This window comes from Strongylocentrotus purpuratus, unplaced genomic scaffold (genome assembly GCF_000002235.5).
Source record: "Strongylocentrotus purpuratus isolate Spur 01 unplaced genomic scaffold, Spur_5.0 spur5_scaffold_2, whole genome shotgun sequence".
Lineage (NCBI taxonomy): Eukaryota > Metazoa > Echinodermata > Echinoidea > Camarodonta > Strongylocentrotidae > Strongylocentrotus > Strongylocentrotus purpuratus.
This window is the reverse complement of record NW_022145605.1, coordinates 42119484-42145887: the sequence shown is the minus strand read 5'-3', so window position 1 is coordinate 42145887 and position 26404 is coordinate 42119484. Positions and strand designations below refer to the sequence as shown.

Here is a 26404-nt window from a genome sequence, read left to right as displayed (position 1 = left end):
TTCCCCCTCCCGCTTGAAGCGCGGAAGTTTTGACGTTTCCTCATATTATTAGAGAAAGAACACGATTCGTCGTACCGTTTTCGACTCTAAATAAGCCCTATTAATTTTGTCTGAATTCAGTTTCCCCCCTCTCGCGCGAAGCGCGGAAGCTTTGACGTTTCCTTAAATTATTAGAGAAAGAAGACGATTCGTTGTACCGTTCTCGACTCGTCTAAATGAAGTTTTCCCCTTCCGCGCGAAGCGCGGAATTTTTGGCGTTTCATCACAATATAGAGAAAGGAAGACGATTCATCGTACCGTTTTCGACTCTTATTAAGCCCTATTCATCTGAATTCAGTTTCCCCATCTCGCGCAAAGCGCGAAAGCTTTGACGTTTCCTCAAATTATTAGAGAAAGAACACGATTCGTTGTACCGTTCTCGACTCGTCTAAATGAAGTTTTCCCCTTCCGGGCGAAGCACGGAATTTTTGGCGTTTCTTCACAATATAGAGAAAGGAAGACGATTCATCGTACCGTTTTCGACTCTTATTAAGCCCTATTCATCTGAATTCAGTTTCCCCAGCTTGCGCGAAGCGCGAAAGCTTTGACGTTTCCTCAAATTATTAGAGAAAGAACACGATTCGTTGTACTGTTCTCGACTCTTAATCCTTGTCTGAATTCAGTTTCTCCCCCACCCGCGCGAAGCGCGGAAGCTTTGACGTTTCATTAAATTATGAGAATTAAAAGCAGACAATTCGGTGTACTGTTCTCGACTCTTAATCCTTATCTGAATGAAGCTTCCCCCTCCCGCTTGAAGCGCGGAAGTTTTGACGTTTCCTCATATTATTAGAGAAAGAACACGATTCGTCGTACCGTTTTCGACTCTAAATAAGCCCTATTAATTTTGTCTGAATTCAGTTTCCCCCCTCTCGCGCGAAGCGCGGAAGCTTTGACGTTTCCTTAAATTATTAGAGAAAGAAGACGATTCGTTGTACCGTTCTCGACTCGTCTAAATGAAGTTTTCCCCTTCCGCGCGAAGCGCGGAATTTTTGGCGTTTCATCACAATATAGAGAAAGGAAGACGATTCATCGTACCGTTTTCGACTCTTATTAAGCCCTATTCATCTGAATTCAGTTTCCCCATCTCGCGCAAAGCGCGAAAGCTTTGACGTTTCCTCAAATTATTAGAGAAAGAACACGATTCGTTGTACCGTTCTCGACTCGTCTAAATGAAGTTTTCCCCTTCCGGGCGAAGCGCGGAATTTTTGGCGTTTCTTCACAATATAGAGAAAGGAAGACGATTCATCGTACCGTTTTCGACTCTTATTAAGCCCTATTCATCTGAATTCAGTTTCCCCAGCTTGCGCGAAGCGCGAAAGCTTTGACGTTTCCTCAAATTATTAGAGAAAGAACACGATTCGTTGTACCGTTTTCGACTCTAAATAAGCCCTATTAATTTTGTCTGAATTCAGTTTCCCCCTCTCGCGCGAAGCGCGGAAGCTTTGACGTTTCCTTAAATTATTAGAGAAAGAAGACGATTCGTTGTACCGTTTTCGACTCGTCTAAATGAAGTTTCCCCTTCCGCGCGAAGCGCGGAATTTTTGGCGTTTCATCACAATATAAAGAAAGGAAGACGATTCGTCGTACCGTTGTTGACTCTTAAACCTTGTTTGAATTTAGTTTCCCCGAAAATTTTAGGCCTCTGATTTCTTTAGCTGATATTATAGGAAAGTGAAACTTCGAGAAAATACAAGTATTGTAGTCACTCTCGAAGTCTTCACAGCGGATAAGAAGTCACAGTTCGTAGGGAAAAAAACTTGTCGGCCGACCGACAATATACATCTCACCGACTTCAAACTTCTGCATTGATATAGTACACGAGGATCGAGCAAGAATACCGACACAGCTGACCCGACACAACAACATATTTACCTGTGTCTTTCTTGCTCCCTCGACGAGACGACTCCACCTAACAACCCCCTTTTCTCTTTTACTCCCACTCCTCCTCTCTCAGACTCTTACCTCCCCTCTCTCTCCTCTCTTTCATCCCCCGTTTCTTTTGTTTCCCTCTCACTCTTTTTTCTTCTTTTTTCCTTTTCTTCCTTTTCTTTCTTTTCCTTTCTTTCCTCTCCTCCCTCTTCTTCTTTTTTCTCTTTCTTTCTGCTCTTTTCTTTCCTTTCTTTTCCTTTCTTTCCTTTCTTTCTTTTCTTTTCCTTTTCTTTTTTTCTTTTCTTTCCCTTTCCCTCTCTTTTTTTCCCTCTCTTTTTTTCCCTCTCTTTTTTTCCCTCTCTTTTTTTCCCTCCCCCTTTTCTCTTTTTCCCGACGGCAGCGCAATTTTACCGACAATATCCTGACAGGTGGGGGGGTGTCGCACCCCCCCACACCCCCCCCCCCCTTTGGCGACGCCCCTGCGTGGGTGTGGGGAGGGGGATACTGTGCCCTTTTAACTGTACCTTTCGGGTATTTGCGGGCTGGCATTTATCCGATTAACGATTGATTTTCAACAAGTTTTCAGCGTTGATGGACAATCTGTAATTACACATTCTATAGGTCAAAAGGACTAAAAAGTGATAAATACAAACAAAATTTGCCCAATGCATTGTTACTCTTTATAGAGAAAAGAACGACAGACAAATAGACACAAAACTCGCTGTTTGTTTTGTATTGGGTCTACTTGGTTTCATGGCCATGTAGTGTGCATGTATTTGAAACAGAAATCTATTTTCCTATAAGCTCCCGAGAATAGCTACCGCATCGCCTTCCTCATTATAGTCCTTCCTCTCAAATCTCCGATTTAGAATGATGATTTGTCATGTGAAATACTCTCCGGTGCTTCTATGCCATAAATCCTCGATTTAAAGGTACTATTTCAACATTTGCTATATATTATGCACTGTCGATGAAGGCTATTCGGAAGCTTATTGGGAAAATGATCTCGTTAGTGCTTTATAATCCCTGTTAGAGAGTTAAGTTTTTTTGTCAACAGATTTCTTCCTTTCTACAGGAATAAATTGTTTTTCACTCGGGGCTGTTTTTTTAATGTCTGTATAACCAGTTGAATTAGTTTGGATGATGCTGTTAAGTTGTTAGTTGTAGACGTCGTACCTTGACAGAAAAAAATAAATCCAAAAGTGGTCTTTGATAAACTATGTCACAGATCCTTGTTCTCAATGAACCTGTGTTGCACCACCTCTCGAATAGATATACTAGTCCCCGATATGCATGTCTTTCCAGAGATTAGTTTACTTAGAGCATGGCCTTACGGCTCAGAGTCACATCAGCCCAAGTTTTGTTAGAGGCTTAGAGCACAATTTTTTTTTTATTCCGTTTAGGCCTGGTGATAATGGATAACACGTATAGTTTCATGGACCAACCTGACCGATGAACGATTTAAAATAACCAGTGGCCATGTATATAGTATATGCTTCAAATTACAAATAGTTTCAACTATAGACGTATCAAATTAATGACCGATTTTAGTCTGATCGAGAGATCGAGAGAGTGAAGCATCCAGTGACATCGTGGGGTCAAACGAGAGCTCATCCTCCTCTGATGATGGACTTATGCATGTATAGAATAGAATTATAATGCAGGCTAATGATAAATGTATAATATCATCAACTGTTCATTTGATAATCACTAAATATAAGGTTCCGGTGACTGAATAATAATGTACCCGAAAGGGAAGGAGGGGCTTATTTTTGTTTACAGATTGACACACTTCGTACCAATTTCCTTTCGGTTAATCGTTTCGCGGCTAATCCTAAGACAGAGCAGTTCTAAATTAATAGCCAAGTTTAGATTAATAATTAAAATAGATGATGGTGAATGCTTATCATGCAGCTACTTTGCAAAATTATTCTGAATATTTGGTTACGCTTTAAAGATGACAATGGTAACATGAACGTTTTTGGATTCATCACAATTTAGAACACTTAGACACTTAAAAATGTGGTATCAGAATTTGAACTATTTATATTCAGGAATTGTTTCGTATTTGAAATATGGGCCTTATACAAGCAACCTTCTTTCAAAGGAAATGGCTATTTTGATATCCATTTTCATTGGAAATCAGAATCATATCACTCATTATTATTATTATTATTATTATTATTATTATTATTATTATTATTATTATTATTATTAACAATTTTGCCTTCAACCCGGCTTTACCAGAAGGCAACTTTCTATAAAAAGGACACACCGCGATGTGCCGTTGTAAAATGATAAAAAACATTCCTATGTAAGTATTCAACTGACAATCTGGCATCTGCATTTTGAAAGGCAGAATAAATATTGATTTATCATCATCCCATTATCAGGCCAAGTTGTCACGTGACAAAGCCCATTGGCGTCTGACCTTATATTGACTTCTAACCCTATGGTGTTTGTGAAGAGTCTTTCTTGACAGTAATGGATGCTATGATACGATGTTGTTCTTGTTTGACCTATATTTCGCACTCTTTCTCTCACTCTCTCTCTCTCTCTCTCTCTCCAACTCTCTCTCTCTCTCTCTCTCTCACTCTCATTTGTTGCAAAAAGCTGAAGTTATTCACGTCAAAGCCAGAAATGAGCATGGTGGTATAATATTCAACTAGCAATAACTTTTCACATATTTGGTCGTCAGAAAGTTATGTGGCTTTAATCAAATGACTGCGTCGAAAATCGATTTCATTTAAGGTCCAAACATATTAAGATTTTGGGAACCTATAGTGATTTATCGATGGTGGCACGTTTTCTGCACCCTCACTTGTATCATGAATAGCATTCATGAATAGGAGAAAATTAATAATGAAATGGTCTGATTGCTATGACATTGCGTTTATTTAATATTTCCTTTAAACAATTTGAAATTCAAAAGAGAATAGTGAATGGATATTTTTTCCGGATTCTGTATGTGTAAATTGGTATCCCTATTCTCCCGTTTGTAGTCTTTGTAGAGACATAAATATTACACATCACTCAGCCGAGAAACTAGGTTAGTACTGAGAAGCCGAATATGATAGGGCCAAAATCAGCTCTTTCTTCATCGATGTGTGAGCTTGGTGGGTTGAGTTTATCTTTCAAACACTCTTTTGTGCAATCTATTTCTTTGATATGCCAGGCATTTCTTCTGAGATCATAAATATATCATCGGTTGGCAGATTGATCGGTTCCCAGTCCCTGTTCGACATTAGGCACGGACTTGAACTGTTTGCAGGTCATGATCTCTAATAAAATGATACGGTAATTGAAAATTTATAGTTCCCCAGACATCAGGCTCTCAGAATGATATGACGATGCCCTGGTTCCACCTCGGATGCTGATAATGACCCGAAAGATAACATTATTACAAATACTCCAGTTCAAAAAGCTTCAGATGATAGTTTGAGGAAAAAGGATCAAATAAAGGCATGTAAAATTGGGTCGTAATGTGTAGGTTTCGATGTAATTCACGTTTATTTTGTCTTTAAAAAAAAAAAAAACCGTATTTATATGTACATTCTTATGTTGATTGATGTAGGTTTCTTGTAAGTTGTCAACTGTTATTGTTTGGCTCGCCTGCTCTCCTGATATACCACTAAAGAAATCACTGATTCGAGATTTGAAATGGAAGTCTTATAAGGTTTGTCCTCCTTAATTATTATGTTGATGTTTATTAGGCTGAAAGGCTGAAAGTTTTTCAAAATAAATTGATTCCAATTTTTAGAAAAAATCATGGTAAAACTATACTGTAATCATTGCAGGGTTACAGTTAACGTTTTAGCTGCCTCAAATCTCAAGAATTATCTGGCTATAAGCTGAATCTTTAAACTTAAATATCTGATTCTTTTTTATAATGATCATAATAATAGTGGATTCTTGTCTGTCAAACTTGACACTCCTGGGCGTCCTGGCGATCCACATGATTTCTTTACGCCATAAAAATATGTAAAAAAGAAGAGAGATTTCTTTAACGATGGTTCTTTAACCTGTAATGCAGCTAGTGAGCCATTTATCATCCATGCTGTCAGGTGCATGTGATTGTTGAGCTTTTGATGGTCGCAATCCTTACTGGGGTCATTACATATCATTCAGTGAATTCACAACTGAATAGTGTAGAAACCTTGCGGAGGAGGATATAAAACTCTTTAAATTTTTTATCTTCATCTCGCTGATTTAGTAAGCGTTTATTTTCTGTGTATCTCCTATCGGGAAGAAATGGCACCTAGTTAACGTGATCAATGGATACCTGAAATATTTGCAAACGAATGTAATATAATTTAGAACATACAGCTAGAATATTATGTATAGCGAACAGACAAGTTTACTTTTAGGGGACGGAGTTCATGGAATCCCTTAATCAAATCATTCGTGCACCAATTAAATCGCTATGTATCACTAAATTATAATCTACTATTATCCTAGTTCTTGCGGAGGTCTGTAAACAGTGAAATTTCCCCTGACATGTATTCTGTTTGCGATTAAATTTAGGACTGCTCGATGTTCCGTGACAGGAGAATGGAAAAGAGGAAGTCACGATCCCGACACACACGTCAACCAGTGATTGATGTCATGAACATTGCGTTAATTGATATCTGAATAGTCCGCGCCACATACCTTTTATTTTCTCTCTCCTTGTAACAATTAATGTAGTATTTATCTACCTCTGTCTCTCTTCCTCTCTCCGGCACCGTTCTTCATATCTTTTTCCAACATAATTTGTTCAGTGAGATCAATTAGTTTTTAAATTGTTAAATTAAAAGGGGTTTGATTACAGAAGCAAAAGTAGCGTTAGTTTTGTCTCCATTGTCAGAGCACTGCCTACAGGAGGCGTATGGACACCACAGACCAAAACGTGTAATGTATATATATATATGGACAATTTATTAAATTTTGTTTTAATTTCCTTTTCCTGTAAAGAATATCTGAATGTAAGTATACGATTTAATGAAATAATCTCCGGCAGTGCTGACAAATATTTTATCTTGATTAAAAGTTTTATTTTCCATCGATATATAACTCTTGGAGCGTTTGCTCCCTATCATAACTTTCCTAATGATTGATGGTAATTGTGTTCATGTAATACTAAACTTATAATTAACTAATAATGGTAAGCCGAAAAGCTTCGAACAAATTGAAGTAGTTTGATTTGTTTGTCAGAACTAGACATTACCTTTAATGTATACACCACCGTGAAGATGTACCCGTTCCTTTCCAGATGAGCCAACCAAGCAAGTATCTTTATCCACTCCTAATTGTTTTCAAATGTGCCATCTTGGATTGCCTGGAATCCCAGCAATGATGGATGCATTATGGATTGTACACATGTTCATCTCGTATTATTTTGATCTCATTTCACACTCCATCTGGACTCTAAGACTGTGGGTGTGCGTGTGTGTGAGGACTCAATCTGAACTCTAAGACTGTGTGCGTGTGTGTGACGATCCATCTGGACTCTTAGAGTGTGGGTGTGCGTTGTGTGACGACTCTATCTGAACTCTAAGACTGTGGGTGCGTGTGTGTGTGTGTGTGCGTGTGACGATCCATCTGGACTCTAATACTGTGTGTGTGTGTGTGTGTGTGACGGTGTGAGTGAGATTATCCTACTTCGATCTCATATCACACTCCATCTTGATTCTAAGACTGTAGGCATATTGTGTGTGTGACGATCCATTTGAACTATAATACTGTTGGTGTGTGTGTGTGTGTGTGACGATCCATCTGGACTCTTTGACTGTGGATGTGCGTGTGTGTGACGACTCAATCTGAACTCTAAGACTGTGGGTGTGTGTCTGTGTGTGACGGTGTGAGTGAGATTATCCTATTTCGATCTCATATCACACTCCATCTTGATTCTAAGACTGTGGGTTTGCGTGTGTGTGACGATTTATCTGGACTCTTGGACTGTGGATGTGCGTGTGTGTGTGTGTGTGTGTGTGACGATCCATCTGGACTCTTTGACTGTGGATTTTCGTGTGTGTGACGACTCAATCTGAACTCTAAGACTGTGGGTGTGTGTGTGCTTGTGACGATGTCAGTGAGAAGATCCTATTCGTGTTTACAGAGAGCACCAGAAAGGCTTGTAACAAAAGTACACAAACGATTTTCTTTAGCTTAAATGTCATAACCTTGATCTCAGCTGTAGGCCTATCTATATATATATATATATATATATATAAAACTTTCAAATACAATTAGCAGCATAGGTTTGTCTACATTTAAGTGTTTGCACAAAGTCAAGCGACACAAATGATAATACAATTCTCCCTTACGGTGCTAAACAGACGGTATTGTCTACATATTGAACAAATAGAGGTGAGAATTGGACGACTAGTCACCTAATTTCACAGTCACGGGTCATTCAAAACAATTTACGATTACTCCATAATCTCTCGATGTAGGTAGATAAAAAAAAATAAAAAAAGAATCGAGTGCAGTGTCTGTATGTTTCTTACCAGTATTATTCTTAATTAATGTACTTTCGATCTAGGCCTCTAAGGTAACCGATGCCTATTTCTGAAAAGAAAGAAGCTCCAATAGCTTTGTCTTAAAATGTGGCTCGATGAACATTATTTAGGTAGGCCTACCATGGATGATCCAAGGATGCCTTTAATCGTCTTAACTGTGTAGCGTCGCGTGACAAGACTTTGTCGTCTGAAACATTGTAAGGTGAAGCAAAGTACAATGAGGGTCGTAGTAGTAATCATCTGGTGATATTCCTTCTGACGAAGAATCATACAAGTAAATAATTCCATTGTCCTTTCATTTAAATTATAGTTTATCACTAGTATCATATTCACATTTGGCTCTGATCTCAATGACAAGGGCCTTGCCATAATTTTCTCTCGATTTCAATCATAATATCAACCTTTATTTTCTTTAATCTCTGTGCACAAACACCAAATAAACCAAACAATTAATTAAATCTCTCTGTGACGAACGCAGAGTCCTCCGTGGTCTTATACATTTTTTTAAACAGGTATACTTTTAAAAGAATTGGGGGTAAATTTTACCCATACTGTCCAAAAAATGTCATGTAATATTTCACCAAACTCTTAAAAAAAAAGTGTATGGTATAATGAAAAGTATATAGTATTTATAGGTAGATGACCTATATCATTATAATAGGTAGGAGCTGAGGTGTACAGTATCAGCAGGTCATCTATTTGCCAAAAAAGACACGCTATTATTAGGTACAGTAGATACACACACCTAATGCACGAAAGGGTACCGGAAGGGTATTCACTTTAGCAGACATAACATAAGTGACTTGCAGTCATGAATTAAGCATGGGCTGGATAAAGGTGTAATCTTCAGGACCTACATCTGAAGTTCAAAACTAGTTTTAGGTTTTAGCCTTTTAGGTATAGATACTGGCGAGTAAGCTTTACTGTGCAGGTGATATTAGCTTATTACAAGGTTTATTTGGATTTTTATGATATTGTGGATAACAAGGTTTGCAACCTAGGATTATTAGCGATAGACAAACACATCCGTGTATTTTACTTTTGTGACGAGGGAGTGCGGACGACTAAATGGGTCTACTAACACTCATAGGCCTCTTTATTATAACTCACTCATCAAAACAGTGAGAGAGACACATTTATTTGTTATCAACATGATCAAAGAATGTTCGAATAAAGATTTTGTTTTGACTATATCATTCCTCTTGTTGTTTTTCGAATGTCCTGAATAGTTTCTAGCTCTGATAGCATTTGAATTCATGTTTCATGACTAGGCTTTATACGGTAGAGATGAAAGTGGATTTGTTGACTTCGTCTTCGCCTTTGAGGCTAGACATTTATAAATCCTTTCTAAGTGCCCCTTGTTTTCTCTCAATCCCTAATCCATGTTCCACATAGACCCAGACGTTCATTCCTCTGTTAGGTTTCTGACCTAGTTAAATAGCCGCCGCCTTTTCGCGATGCTACTGATTGACACCTCCCCATGTGGGAACCACGAACCCCCTTAATATGGAGGATAGCCGGCACATCTAACAGCTAGTAGATTACTCATGGGGAGGTATCACAAGTCAAAACGAGCTTAATGCTTTAAGAACGTTTCAGGGTGGGGGTTATGTTATTTTGAAATTTAGGAGAATTCATTGGAAGTTACAATTCTCCAGAATCGAGTCTGGACGCGACAATTCATGCATGGATTTAAAAAATGTACAAAAATGCTCGAGCTCATATTAGCCCTCCTGAGAGGCTTCAGTATATTATGAGCATGAATATCTGTTAAGTGTGTCTACAAACATTTACTTCGATATCATCAGTATGAATTCTAACTGGATATTTATTGAATTAGTCCTAAAAGCAAGACATTGTCCTTTTTTCTTCAAAACTAAATTATCAAACCAATCATATGAATAATGATTTTAGAAGACTAATGTCAGGTTACAACAGATCGTTTAATCCTTCATTAAACTAACTGATTAGATTGAATTGAAAGTATGGATTATCGAAGGTGAGATACGAAGACGTTCGTGCGCCACGATATATGTAAAAACACAATGGCAAACAAAATCTGTATAAGGTTATCTGCACAAACAAAACGGTAAAATAAGGCTTTCATATCTATATTTATATAAATTCATGTTTAGATTGATATGATGCTTTCATGCTTCAATGGCTCATTTTTGCCTAAGGAAGTAGGCAGTATATATTAACCCTTCAACGATAAGCAGTAGCTGCTTGTCGCATTGGTCGGAGTATTCGTCCAGAGTCCATGTAGACAGCTTGATAGAGTGATCACATTTTACTCAATAACGCGTGAGGAAGTGCTGAAAATTCAATTCATTACAATTTAGATGCTATAATATGAATCGGTGCGAAATGCCAGTAATGCCAGACTGATCCTACCTCATAGTATGTCCGTCCAAGATACGAAGGGATGTTATTCTATAATAGTCTGGTGGTTGTTGCTCATCGATCCTTGGATATCACTAGTTAGGATGACCAATGCGTTGCTAAGGAAGTCCAATCGAAATACTCTATAGAAATGCAAGTGTATCGTGATTGAAATTAGTCGAGGGAATACTGGCGAAGCTGGTATGCATTTAGTGTAGTAAATGCTTTTAAAACGTGACCTGTAGTTTAAACTTGAGCAAAGAAAACCACGAAGGGCACTTCGGAGAGATTAGATGCTGTTTGGATTGAATTCAAACTGAAATATAGAGATCAATGATTAAACGAATGACAAAAATGAGAGTGGATATATCTATCTATTACAATACTCTTAATGAGAAATATCGAAATAATGACGGGTACATGACTTAGCAAGGGCAAATAAATAGACCAAAAGGACAAAATCTTTCAGGAAATAAAGGATAAATGAGCATCATAGGTAAAGCCCCAAGGGGACACTTCGGGGAAATTAAATAAACACTTAGCTATTCCACAAACTTATTACTTAAAAATGGTGTAATGTGGTTAATGAACATAAGTTTTAGAGAAGAGAACGCTTTTTTAATACTTTGATGTTTAATACAGTAGCTCTATAACGTACACTAATTACACAATATCGTAACTATACTATAGTAAATATGTGAAAATTCCTTGACAATAATCAAATACCTGGGAGATGGCGAAATCACAAATTTGAAGCAGTGATACTTTGGTCAATCGGTTCCAAATAAAAATTGCAAGCAGCAGGAGAGGTAATCTACTTATTTAATACCATGAAACTTTGACATACCACAATCTCGTTATTGGGGTGATCATCCTGTTATATGTATAGGTTATTATCCTCCAAAGTTGTGTCTCTGCTTGATGTCTCATTGTCTGATGATTATGTTTTCTTTGCCCAAAAGCTTTGAAACTGGAGATGAGGTTGTCAGACGGTTGGACAAGGCGGACGGGTTTAATGTCCTCTCTGAGATCCCTAAAACATTTCACAAGCCATTTGGTTTGGCAAAATCATATATACTTTTTTTGAACGAGTTGTTGATTTACTTTATAATCATGTTTACAGAGAGAACATAATCACTTTCCATATAAACTTCGATTGCTTTCTTTCTCTTTTTTCATGAAGGAATGTGATGAGGTAAATAATATTCTATACCATTTTGAACATGGGAATGATGGCATTAAACTGCAGGAAACGTGTGTTCATGGATTCACGACTTATTTGTTAAAATGCGACTGAAGGGGAAATAGGCGGGAAATACTGAATAAGAAAGGGGAACATTCCGGATGAAACACAAAGGAAGGAGACATGGGACAAGAAGGATTGACTGAAGAAGCCGTTGAAGAGGAAGAACGAGGTGATGTTGATGAATCTGTCATAATCCCTCAGACAGAGACCTATATAACATAGTTAATAATGATACAGGTGGACTTGTTTAGTGGATAAGTAACCGGGCTGTAAACTACTGGTATGGGTTCGAATCCCTGTCACAGGGATAACGTCCTTTGCAAGACATTAATCTACATTTGCCACACTCCACCCAGGTGAGGTAAATGGGTACCTGGCAGGGATTCTTGAATTGCTAGAGCGCTTTATTGGCAGGTGATATTAAGCCGGTGTTACCTTTTGTGGAGCGCCAGGAATGTGTCCGACAGACACGAGCGCTATACAAGAACCCACTATCATTATTATTAATACACAGTAGTTTGAACTATAAATAGGTTGGCACCCATACTTGTCCATCAACCCTTCGGCAATCATTGTCTATACCGTTTCTATTTCATGATCTCTATTTTTACTTTTTTAGTCATGTGGTATAATAACTGGGTCCATACATATCTTACGACGTCTTGTACATGATATCATGTAGACCTACAATTAGTCTAGGCTTGGGACCCACCAAGATGGGCAGAGCTGGATTCCTGACATTTTATTAATACAGGTGTCCCCAGTGGGATTCAATTCCATGGGAGATGAAAATATCCCTCCAATAACAGGGGGAGAAGACAAGACAAATATGACCCCTCTGCTCTGGGTCTAGAAGGCTTCTTGGGTGTCGAAAGAAAACAACTAATCCATCCTCCGATGGGAAATTGGCAGCGGCCGAAACGAGTTCAAAGACAGACAGACGACATCGTCCATACAACGGGAATGAAAATTAGTGGTCAATTATGTATGGAATTTTGTATTGTATGAGTTAATCCATTCAGTTCTTGAGGGGATTGGGTGGGACTGAGTGAGGAATAAGGAAACGGAGAGACAGGACGGCTGTATGTTGTAGTAAATGGAGGCTCATAAAAAGGTCTAGTACTGAAGTAAAGCGTCGTTGCAGTTAAATATAGATGAATACAATAATGCGGTGGTATGAATACTAACATTTTTACATTCGATTTGTTATGCTTTTCAAGATGTGGCTCACAAATGTTGAAAATTTTAGCAATACATGACATCTGGCTTGCTAAAATCATCACTGATCATATTTCTGTGGTGGAACTTACCTTGAGTTTTTTTTCAATCATCTGACTTTATTTTAAGACAGATCAACATCATGAAAACTTAATATACAAATACTACAAAATGATAAACGAAGAAGATAAGTTCAGAAGACAGACTTGCCGTGAGCACGACATTCTTGTCTACCATGCCATGACGACATGAATACCTACGGGTGGGCCTAGTAGATGACAGTGCCAATCATGAAGCAAAGAATGCATTTATATCAGCTATAATATTAGACAAGATAGAGACGAACATCCACGATTTGCTATAAAAAGAAGTACTCTACTAGCATCACATTCGCACATTTTTCTTCTTTGGTTACATATCGAAAATATGCTGACATTTGTCACTGTGACCCACGCATAATAAAGAACGGCATATTTCTCAGACTGCACACTTTCACTATATATTCCTTGATACAGTAACATTATTGTTACAAATAAATAGATCAGTTGAGTGAACTTGTTGAATCGCATTTTCTATGTTATCGTCTGAAATATAGTAGCAGATAGCTTATGCATTCTTTATATACCAAGTGGAAATTGTATCGGCACAGCAAGTCGTCTTCACAATCGACACCCTTTTAATTGAAGGAACGTGTTCTTATCATATAGGCATTATAAATTCTTGCCCTATTCTTATGTACTCACGTAGGAATATATCCGGCGAATTCTGATAAAAGTGATTATAATTGGACATAATTTAACAGCCCCAAAATGCCTAGGGTTATGAAGGAATGTAGGATGAATAATTAGTTTATATTGGGCGCTTGTTAATAAGTCATTCTAAAAGTACACACTGTGTCCTTTGAGGTTAACAGCCAAACAGAACTAAATGCCTGCTTTGACAAATTATTAAAAAATAGTTTTTTAAAGATTTAATAGATGCCCAGGAGCAGATTGTGTACTTAGCCCTGCGGTGTATTAACATTTTACCGTCTTCTGAAGATAGCTAGAGGTTGGAACTCGAAACACTATAAGGTAAATAAACAAAAACAAGTTTACTCCGGTGACGGACTTGTTATGCTCGAGGCAGAAACAGGAGGCGGTCAGCGATAATATTTGGTGATTTGGGGAGTTGTGGTTGTCGTTTTAGGGATTTCTCCTTGCAGCGACAGGTTGGTGTCTAAAGGTTACCCCTAGCAACAACAGAGCAGACAAAAGGCCAACACGAAAGTAAAAACATGCATTGGGAAACGATGAAAACTCGACAAGTAAGCGGTTCTACTCCCGAATAGTAGTTTCGCGATTTAGGTCATCCAGATTATGTAGTAAAAGATGTGCAAGTAATGTGAGAGTCATGTATGTGTGAGATGGTCACTCATTGTGACATTGATGCTGCAGTTATTCTTTAAATATTCATATTATTCTTTATATATTCCTCATGTTTAGATTATCTTTAGAGGGATGCTTTATTTAAAGTTTCTTTTGTATTGTCAAACATGTCAAATGGATGTACATGACTATGTATAACACGTTAAGATCACTGCTCACTCCCCATTAAAGGTTCTCCAAAAGTACACGTAACTTTATTAAAAGAATTCCTCCATTTTAGAAAAACTAACTTGAAGACGATCTTGAAAACTTTCGGGAAATCCACTGAAAGGCAATTTGAATTCCCTGTCGTATAACTCGTAGCATTACAAATTACAGCATTGTGATGTTCGCACGTTTTGAAAGGTGATGGATGAAGGCTGTTGAATTCGCCTTAGGTTGATTTTTCTCCGGTCTTTTCGATCTGGTTCAAGTTGGATTCAAGTGCGATGGTATCTCATAAGAGTAATTAGTTTAAACATGTTGAATTAATGATTAGAAGTAAACGATGGTGCAAATAAAAATATTAGCATATTAATTATTATGAGGTCTGGTTTGTATCTATTACCATGTTTCACACTTCGATCGTATAAGCAGAAAGTCTGTAAATATTTCGCTTGGCTGACCTTTAATACTAGTTTACTCGTTAAGGCTGTCACGTTGTAGCCCTTAAATTTACCATGGCAACCTACAACCAAAATTTCGTTCAATATTTTAACGCAAGCCCTCTTACAGATGCAATCATACATTATTACGCTTAATCACTTTGCTAATGGCTGCAATATCATATTATGTGCATCAATTTAAATTATTGGACGGTCATTAATACTGTTGAACTTATAACTGACATTCATTTTCGATTAAGCTGTATTTAAAAAAAAAATCCTGTTTCTTTTCTTTTATGTTTTTTATCATCTTCTCTTTTTCCTTTTTCCTTTTGTCTGCTATTTCATCTAGGGTTAATCCTTCTTCTTTTCTTTTCTATTTTTTATGATCTTCTCTTTTTCTTTTGTTTCCTTTTGTCTGCTATTTCATCTATTTAAAAGGCGTGTAATGTAATTGCGATGCAGTGAAAAGTGAAAACCTCAATGTGTCTATTATCTCAACTGGTGTCGCTGTGATATAGTGCCTATTACATTTGAGCGTGCTATCATGTGGTGTTTGGTGAGAGGGAGAATGAGACCACATCGTGGCCCAGATGTGGGATGACACAATTTGGGAAATTTTGTTACATTAAACATGTTATAAGTATGAGTACCTTGAATAAACTTGGGATAATTTAACTGATATCGCCAGGTATAAGTGGCAAATCGACGTATACGCATCAGGCTTTTCGCTTGAGGTTTCTGTTCCCTGAATACAATATCTAGGCTTCCAGACAGTGTTCATATTTTTTTTACAAAGATGACCTCGTTATTGGTTTGAAAACCATTAGGCTTACTTTCCACTTTTACTTTGCCTTTTGCTGATATTTTTAGGCTCAGAAAAATGTGTTAATTATTTTAAACAAGAATTTGTGAATTGAATTGTATCTGAACATGCCTCCAAGTTAAATGGATTTCACATTATTGTACTTTTAGACTTTATCAAAACGTTGACATGGATTTACCATGAGTTTACTGCAATTCTACCAATTGTTTGCAACATTATAAGGAACTACACATTTAAGAATATGTTGGTTTTTATGACTACTACTGTCGGTTATTTTGACATTACCGAAAAAAATTACCAACTGAGACTTAATGGTTTGCAGGTTTTGATTGGAATGCATCACAGTTGACGGTTGTCTGACGTATTTTTCACCAATACTCGTTGCACACGTGGCGTTAATTACATTATTTACATCATTTTGCATTAAAACAAATAGGCCAGTAAATCAACGCAATGTTAACACAGTCTGTACATTCACGTCTGGAAAGATGCCATTCTCACGTGACGTGTCAACGACTGCGCCAGCCGCTGCCACAGTCCGACGTCAGATAAAGAATGATATGTTGAATTTTGACGGACTATTTGAGCGTAAGATCGTCCAAAAATGATTGCAAAATGACCACTGCGCCCACTGTTAGGCATTACTGGCGTATGAGGTCATTCCCTTAGCAGACTTTATTAGCGCATATAATAGCGCAATCAAATGACGCTCGCCACGGGAAAGAAGATTTGTATTATACCTATTTATATGCTTGTGTATTTATCTATGCTGTTTTTGCTGCTGTTATTTGTTTTATTTGTTTTATTCTTACCAAACAGGGCCTCATGATAGACCACCAAATATAAGTTATAAATATGAGAAAGAAATAAAGATAGAAAAAATTAAATAAATAATAATGTTTAGATGTACCTTTAAAAACATGGTGTTCCTGATCGGATACCTGAGACGATGTAGAAAGGGAGGTCATGATCCTTGTCGCCTGAAATAATGACTTCCGGCTTGGGGGAGGCATGTTGGGACGGTATGAAGGCCAAGCGTAGCTGTCACATCACAACAGGTGTGTCAAGAGTCAATGGCATCACAAGGGCTTCAAATCACGACGTGGGGGGGGGGGGGGGGGGTCAGCTCGTGTTCTCCTTGTATAGCAGATGAAATTGGGCGTGTGATCGGGAGAGTGAGGATTATTGTTATTAAAATTGAAATTTAGCAATTAAGTCAAATTGATAATAATAATAAAAAAATTCGATTGAAATCACGCTTTTGTTATAATCTCTTTGTATTTTTAATAAATCAATATTATGTTCATAAAATCCTATCTTATGTCACTTAATTATGATGAATGCTTTATGTTGCTCTCAAATTGGTGCCTGAAATAAAACTCAAAATCCCGTTGTAGTGATTTCTGATCCAATGCTGAAAACATGGGCTTTAACCTTGATTGATGAACTTTAGAGTCTCGAGACGCGTCCTCCTTCTCTTCCTCTTCATCCTATTTCTAGTATATAGGATGCAAGGTGTTTGATGTTGATTGAGATGCTACCGTGCTACACGTGTTCAATGGTGGACATGTCAGGATCAAAATCGGAAACAAGGATCAATATCACTTGCTCGCTTCCCCCTTCCATTGCATTCTTTTCATTGAAGCCAAGGATGTGGTGCAACTGTTCAGCGAAAACAGATATCATTATACGAGTCTGAAGATAGCTTGACAATAATCCAATCATTTTTTATTTTAAACGGACGTTTATATAATACGGAAAATAAAAGAAATCTGTGTCAAATTGAAGAGACGAAAATCCGAGCAGATCTATAAACTTGAACTTAATATGTTAAGTTATTTCTTAGAAAAAAAATGTTGAAGGAATCATCCCAACCTTGAAGCTACATACATGTTTATTCCAACATTAATCATTCCTCATGTCTTTCTAGCATTTGCCCTGTAAATATTTAACTGATTTAGTAATAAATTTATTGACACCATTTTATGAAAAGCTGAAATAACTGAATTTCTTTTGGAAACTGCTCTTTTCTTCATATCTACATTCATCTCTGTTTCTACGTATGGGTTTGTTGGGAATTATGTATTGTCTTTGTTGGTTATAAGTTGTTAACAACTGAAATGTAACCGATTGTTTCCAAATCTTTATCTTTTTAACAGGACTGGAAATTGGTGTGAATTTAAGAGAACGAAACAAATCACATGTAATGTTCGCAATGGCACAGAAATGTATATACAACGCACAGTAGCACCATGGTGTAACTATCAGCTTCGTACTCTATACGGTCAATTACAGCATAAAGATTGTACCAAATCAGCTTATCGGTAAGTATTTTTTTTATTTTATTTATTTATTCTCCACTCATGGGATGGATTGCTCTTGTCAGCTATAAGCTGTTTTTCAAAGGGGTAATGGGTATTCTCATTTATTCACCGTTGATTCATGAAACCTTGATAACGTTGTTATATTAACCATGGGTAATTTGTTAAGAGTTCGATTTATACGGAATATTAAATCACTTTCTGTTCCCATATATATATATTTGAGGTCCATTTTTTGGATCTTTTGCTTTTTGTCTTTTTTGTATCATATATATATTTCGTATTTGTTTATTTTGGTTTGCTTGTTTGTTTCTGTGTTTGTTTCTATTTTGTTTAAGTTAGGAAAATATCCTGTCTACATATTCTTTATTTCCTAAATATTTTTTCCTGATTTCTGACGAATTTGCTTTTTAGCCGGCAAGTCTGTGATATACCTTCTTTATTATAATTTTTTTGAAAGATAATATTTTTCTTTTAGATATCTAACCTGATAAATGTTGACATATATTAGGTGAAAGGGTTTTATAGACCGACTACGAAAGATCGAAAGACAGCGAGAGAGACAGAAGATATAAGGATAGAAAGGCAGAAAGTAAATGTGACCCACGTCACCCACCAAAACAAAAAGTATGCTTCGGAGAAAGTGGGCTTTGAAATAGAATAACAAGATTGTCCTACTTCTAACATTATCACCAATGTCAATTTGAACAAAGTTTTAGCCTAATAAAAAATTCAGGGAAACGTTCAAAGTTTAACGCCATTGATTCAAAGGATGGGCCGACCTAGTTTGTGATATGAAAATCAGTCTCACAAAAGTCACAATGGCCTTGGACTGTAATAATGAAAGTGCTGTTGTCATGTGAAACTAATTAATGTATAACACAGGAGCGGTTCTATACGTAGAATTCTGGGGGCTGGGGGAATAGGTGTTTTGTTGCATGTTTTTTGTTCATGTGCCTCGCAAAAAAACACCAAAAAGCCCTCTAGAAAGCCTACTGGCCTACTGGCCTACTCCCCCTCCCCTGTCTTTGATATTTTTCTCCCTCTTCCTTCTCGTTATTGGTACCACCTCATCATTCTACCTTATACTTACTTTTAAGTTTTAATTGTATAATTTTTTTTATTATTGGGGGTAGTCCTCAACAAATTATTTTTGATTTTTTACTACCCCTTTGACCTACCACATTTGCTATTTTTTCTTTTTAAAACATACATTGCTCCAACTGGAGTCGTTTTATATATGATGTACATGTTCTATTATTGTATTGTATGTATGTATTATATTTTATGTAGCTCCCTATTTTTTGCATTTGTGGAGAAATAAATTGAACTTGAATTGAACTTGATAAACAGCGAACGGAAAATTGTGTGCATCATATGCGATTTTTTTTTTTTTAAAGCAAATTTTTGAAAATAATTTCCGTAACCCTGGTAACTAATTATCCTTGAAAGTGAAAAGGGATATTGTATAAAAATTATAAAAAGATCTCTCAAACTTTCAGATCAAAGTTAAAACTTTATAATCACAAATATCTGAAAAATACAGATTACAAATTACAGATTATAAGAGGTGTCAAATTTAATATATTTTATAACCTTATGACCCATTTTTGGTGCGCAGGTTCGTGTATTTTCTATTTTTCAAAGTCATTGACCAAAATCTGTTTTGAACAACTTTGCTTTTATTGTGCTGTCATAACATAGATGGCCATAGTTTGACACTACTCAGACGTTTCGCTGACGCCCCGACTGATTCATCCTTCCGTGCAATGAATACATCGGAAGGAACCTACTTAGTAAAGCGATGTAAGACGCAGCGAAATGTCAACACCAGTAGCGAGCGCGGTAATGCGCGCTCCGCTCTCCTCCTCTCTGCATGTCACTACATTAAGACAAATCCAAATAACACGCAGGTGGTACCGGCTTGTATTAGCCTCTCTTTAAAGGGCTTGACTAGGTGAAAGAACTTTGCTTATTCGGGGTATGACAAATCGAATTTTAAATTTTGGGTGAGACATTTAAATGAAGAATAGCTATAGGGCCTTCATATTTGGAGAGATAGTTTTTGTTTTTACTTTTTCAAAAGTTTGTTAGCAATCCAGCATCAAGCCGATGAAATTTAGGATGATTTAGTATAGGCCTTAATAATCCTTTAAGGTGGGGAGGAATAAATTACATTTTGAGATGGTGAACTCACAATATTTGGCTCGATGCCAAGATCCAAATATATATATATCGAAGCGATAAGCGGTTAAAGTGATTTTACCATTATTGTTTTAATGGTTTGGGAAATTGAATGATAGATGCTTAGCGAGTGTGAGAGTCTTGTTATGATAGTGAGAGGATTCGTGAAGTGCTTTTGAATATCTGTCAATCATTTCTTTCAAAAACAATGAATTATGCTTTATAGACTTTGAATGAGAACAGCTGCTCACGCGCAATTACCCCACGGTGACACTATAGGAGAAATAGAGAATAAATGCTGCCTACCATTATATTATATTAATGTAGGAAGCGCAAGCAATCACAGCTTTACCATATTTTTCATTCACTTTTTGCTTTAATAATACTGCACTGATCATTAAAAGTACATCAATTAATACACATGTACTTGTATAACAAAAGTAATGAAAATAAAACATAGAAAGTCAGAATAGTTAACCACATCGGTTGGGGATTGCGTCTTGGTGTTATCACCATCATCGTAAAGGCTAAAGCAGCCTTTAATCTTGTAACGCCTGAATAATTATAAAGTGTTACTGAAAAACATCATACACAGCATGAAAAAATATATTCCGATATGTTGGAGTATTTACAGCTGTGTTTTATTTCATGTTTTGTTCTCTTATTCTCGTTTAAAGGTTTTATCTTACTATTTGGTTTTACAAAGTGGTAGTTAATTTAGGGTCAAAACAATCTCGGTAGGTAAGGGTGGACCTGTCAGATTTCATATCAGGTCTAGAGACGTGAGGTGTTCCATGTTTTGTTACAATTTATTTCTGTTTCATCATAATTGCTGGAAGCCCAAATATTGATCAACATGACAAAGGGAGAAGTAGAAGTAAAACAGTGATGTTTTCTATTTATCTTATGTCTTTCATGTTCGGTCGATTGTTTAAGGTAGAAACTGAGCAAAATGATCAAGAAGCTTTATGAGTAGTATGCGCTCTAATCTTCATAGACTGGTATTTCCATCATGCAAAATATAATGATTTAAAACAAAGTCTAGGTTGTCTTTGGAAGTACTTTCACACAACGCGGAAAGTAAGTGTGTTGCTAAGATATAAATGGAGCATGTAATATCTTGTCATACAATGAACTTTCTGATTGGATCAGGGGTTCTCTTCACGGCTCTCTGATTGGATGATGTTGGGTGTCCTCGAGTGACCTCTATCTTTGTTCAGAGACATCTCTCACTGAGCGTCCAAAGTGGACACGGTTTGTTTACATTTCACCAAATTAGCGGGAAGTCGCGTTCAGTTTTTCGCGATTTGGTCTGATTTCAAATCACCAAGAACCCCCACCGCACACCCTTTGCTAGCTTATACTCCATGCTCAATACCCCTATCTTTATTTGTTGTAAAACCTTAAATTTACTATAACCTACCAGCAAATTACTTATTTGTTCAAAGAGTTCTTTAGGAGATTTCCTATGGCTCTCACTGTCTATAATCCCTCATCTAGGCTATATTCTAAGTTTAAGAGGAATCCGAAGGTTTTTTTTTTTAATGTAACCATTTTCATAAAGATGAGGTAAAAATTGGGTTGTCCTGGATCCTAGCCTAAATTTTTCTGTCAAGAGACAGTCCTCATTATCTTTCTTCCCGCAGACAACCGTTAAGAGCTTCTTGACGTCTTTCAGCTTTCACTAACCTTTTACCCTCACCTCTCCTCCCAACCCCCCCCCCCCCACCCCAATTCCAAAATCAGGGCAATCCTTTGCACATATCTTTAATTATCTCCGTGAACAAAACAAGAATATATATATATAGGGTAATTAACTTCTCCACGTCTTGCAAATATTGTAAACTATTTCCTTGAAGATAAGACAAATTGGAACCTTTTTAATGATGTATCGCAACACTCGGAACTCATTAAAATATGATTGAGTAATGTAGAGTATATCTTACTCAACCATGAACCTGATAATTTATCATGGTTTGTACATCGTTATTCTCAATAAATCGTATCAAGAAACAGTTTTCAACTTCTTCAACTGCTCTTCGATAAATCTTTAAATACTTGGTTTTGTGTAGGCCTAACGAATAACCAACATAAATATCTACATAATTAGACATGTTAAGCCGCCTAGTATGTTTCTTTTAACCTCTTTGATAGTTTTTGTTATCGTGCAAAGGTTTAATCTATCACTATATCGTTAAACCATATCTCTCCTGCTCTAGCTCCCTCTCTCCTTGTCGAAATACACTCAATTCCGACCCCCACCCCGACCATTATCTACGAAGTCCCTCTGACCAGGCTAACTGACCTCCTGATGGGATTTGAACTGACATAGATTCGCATTGTTTTTTGGCTCTTCCGTCCGTCTGAGGTAGCCACTTCACAAAGACAGTAGATAATTATCGAAAGTCAATCGTAGGAGACAGTCATAAATCTTCACATTTCCGACCCTCGGGGATTGATTAGCAAGAAAAGAATTGTTTAATACTTTTAATTTTGTCAATAATGCTGGGAAATTTGAATAACCATTCGCAATTTTTGGGAACCAGGCCGAAGCTGACCCTATCCTGCCAATTCTTTTCTAGGAGACGTCAAAACATTTGCAGCCAAAGTATTTCCCTATTCCCGTTTCCAAAGTTAAGTATTACAAATATATTATTGTAAATGATTATTTAGATTAATGTCAAACCTATTAAGAGATTTGTTTGCGTCTAGTTTGAAATGAAATTTGTATGGACCACATATCGGTTTGTGTAGGCCAATCCGTTTGATACCGATAATGGCGAAAGAGTCTCTTTTTGTAGTAAAATTTTATAAAGTGCTTGACATACAAGTTCAGTGAAGATAATCAAGTTAAGTCGGATCCCAATGAAGAAACCGGTTATAGTATAACTGATTTGATTTATTGGTTTCTGCATTTTTTGGTGATCATACATTTTCATGAACATAATATGGTTTGATACAATATTTCATTTGTATATAAAAAGAAAATATACGAAATTGAACATTAAATATTCTTTTAAAGTCAATATTTCTTCATGTTATAAGTTCAGTTGCACCCGCAAGCCTACTGTAAACAGAATATTGTTTTGAAGCACACCCACACCCGCAAGCAGCTTTAATGTTCATCTTATTTAATTCATGTTATTGTTCATCTGTTGTTATTTGAATCTTGTACTATAAGGCCTTTGGAATGGAACGGCATTGATAATATATGAAGTTAACAGCATAGATGTGTATAGCTTAAGTAATGTTCAAGACTGTGGATATGACGAGCAAGGAATAATGATGGGCGTAAATGTTTGATTGACTTGATCTTTCTCACTCATCTCCACAAGGAATAGAAACACTCTGGGTGGGATGACATTAGAGCAACCACGAAGGAACATTGCCAGCTAGCTATGTGAATCCAACCAAGTGTGACAGGCGGAAAGGCATTAGTTCCGATCAAATTGGGGAAATTTATCCACCTCCGGTATGTCTTATACAGTATGCACAGTGGGACGTATGCCATTTACTTAAGGAAAAGCTGGGAAAAGTAAGGTATTAAAATCCTTACGATCATATTATATACGTATTTGTATCTCTTTCTCTTTCTTTTTTTACTTTGCGTAAATGGTAGGTGCTACAAAAAGGGTCTGAATAGTAGTTGAGAAAACTGTATCTGGGAAAACTCGATTATCGTAATTAAAAATAACGTTTATTTATCAGTGTTTTGCTACCTGAATAGAAACATAGTATGTTATCATTTGTTTTTAACTTGTTCTCAAGAACAAAACACTTTCTACACTAATATTTGATCACTTTTAGTCATTATTCAGAATGGTATTTTCTATATAAAACATGTAAATCATCATTTAAAAATGATGTGTTGATGCGTACTAAAAACTATTTCCGCAGTCAGTGAATTCGCTTGATGCTATCCTAAAAATAAAAACTGTCATGGAAGAACGCACGTGGAAGAGGCATGCTGTGAACGAGTAATGAGTTGTGTATTTTTGTGATTATTGGTATATAACAGTCCCGTAGTGCTATAATGCCAGTCCGGTAGCTGGGCGGTTATTGGATCTTACCGGGAGGGATGCCGAACCCTCAACGCATTGTGAGAGGATCATTAAAGACCTAGTTCATATATATACACGATCTTCTCCATGATCTTCATTGATATAGTATGCTCCAAACTGACTCATAATCATTCTGTAAGAAAGATGAGGTGATAGAAAGGAACGCTACTGCATTGGGCAAAAAAGGATGGGGATCTTGTGAAACTTACAAGGAGAATTAGGGGAATACCATCATATAAATACAAGTGATAGTGTATCTTTTTAAAGTTATGAAATGTGTCAGTTACACGACAGTAATAATGGGAACGGGTCCAAAATGTGTTGTACTTCCTCAGTAGAAAGGGAACACATTTTAACACGCCCAAACTCACCAAGGGATGTCAGGCTTCTTACAAAAGGAAATTAGGCCTGATTTGCACCCTACCCATCATCAGCAACCTTTCAGATTACTTTTCAAATGAAAAGGATAGTGTGTATACAGAAGTCTATTGAGAAAATATTATATTCTTTGTAGATATAGTATCATGGTTATCCTAAATTGGAATACCGTTAATACTTTGGTTTGGATCTTCGAGATTGATTTTTGAAATTAACATAATATCTTAAACCCAAAGGAGTCGAGAAGACTGATCATGGTAGAGCTGTTTGATACATTTATAGGCAGAAGACCGGGGTGTATATAGTGAAACAGACTGATATAATCGAGTCTCAGGCATGCACAGAGGCATCATAGAACAGACTCCTAATGAATAGAATATACTTTCAATTAGAAAATTGAACTACTATTACAATATTAAAATTGAATTACAATATTGTAATTTACTATGTCTAGGAGAATTGCGAATTTCGTTTTTCGATTTATCGTTTTTTCTTTCTGATATCTGTTACATGTACTTTTCTCTAAGCGCCATGAGCACCGAAAGGTGGACCTGTGCGCTATACAAGTAACCACTATTAGTATTATTACCGTCAGTACAATGAAGGTAGTATCCACATTTCATAGCCTTGGGAGAATTTTGATTTTGTAGTTTTGGCAATAGGCTATCTTTATCATTACCATGTAATCGATGTGTCGACATGTTAACTTAAAATATTCAATCAAAAGTATAATGTTTAGTTTACGCTGAATTAAATTCTATTTGAACATTCGAAGTACGCCTCCTACAATAATTAAGATCTGTATATAATGCATTCGATGGGATGCATGCGAACTTAGCCATTTTAAAAAAAAATGTATTTTAAAATATCATTATTTATCGTGCTTTATCTGTTCCAAACAAAGAAAATTCGCAGTTTTTCGGGAGCCTTTAAATGGCATGCCTTCTGTCTAAACACGGACACCCCATAGTCATCGAAACATTGGAAGTATCATGTTCACAGCAGATCACAGCACCCCCAATATCAACCTCCTCACCTTTTAGGTAATTTGTGAATTACTCAAGCTGTTTCTCCTCACACCTACTCGTCTTGAAGAGATTTCAACCCTAAATTATGACTGACAGATGATTTAGCCAGGGGGACCTTCTGTGCAATAAACGGAAGATATGAATTTGTATTCTGAAAAGATTGAGAGAAGAGGGGGTCAGCACGTAGAAGGAAATTCACATTTTTTGTTTCCTCTGCTTTGATTTTGTATGTTCGATATCGATTGAAATGAAAACAAGGTGAGTTATCATAGGATATTAATAGCACTTTAATAATGTAAGTCATTCAAGTGGCACCATTTTACGCAAAAAAATTGTCCTAA

The 26404-nt window shown here is 36.7% G+C and overlaps 1 protein-coding gene across 1 annotated transcript in view; it reads left to right on the top strand.

Moving 5' to 3' along the window:
* The first annotated feature begins 18253 nt into the window (after nt 1-18253).
* The window catches only part of LOC115918802 (EMI domain-containing protein 1-like), a 33477-nt gene continuing 25326 nt past the window's right edge, over nt 18254-26404 (top strand). Inside the window, exon 1 of the mRNA XM_030991319.1 lies at nt 18254-18415. Within this exon, the coding sequence (XP_030847179.1) occupies nt 18318-18415 (98 nt within the window). The 5' untranslated portion in view covers nt 18254-18317. The remainder of the gene's footprint in view (nt 18416-26404) is intronic.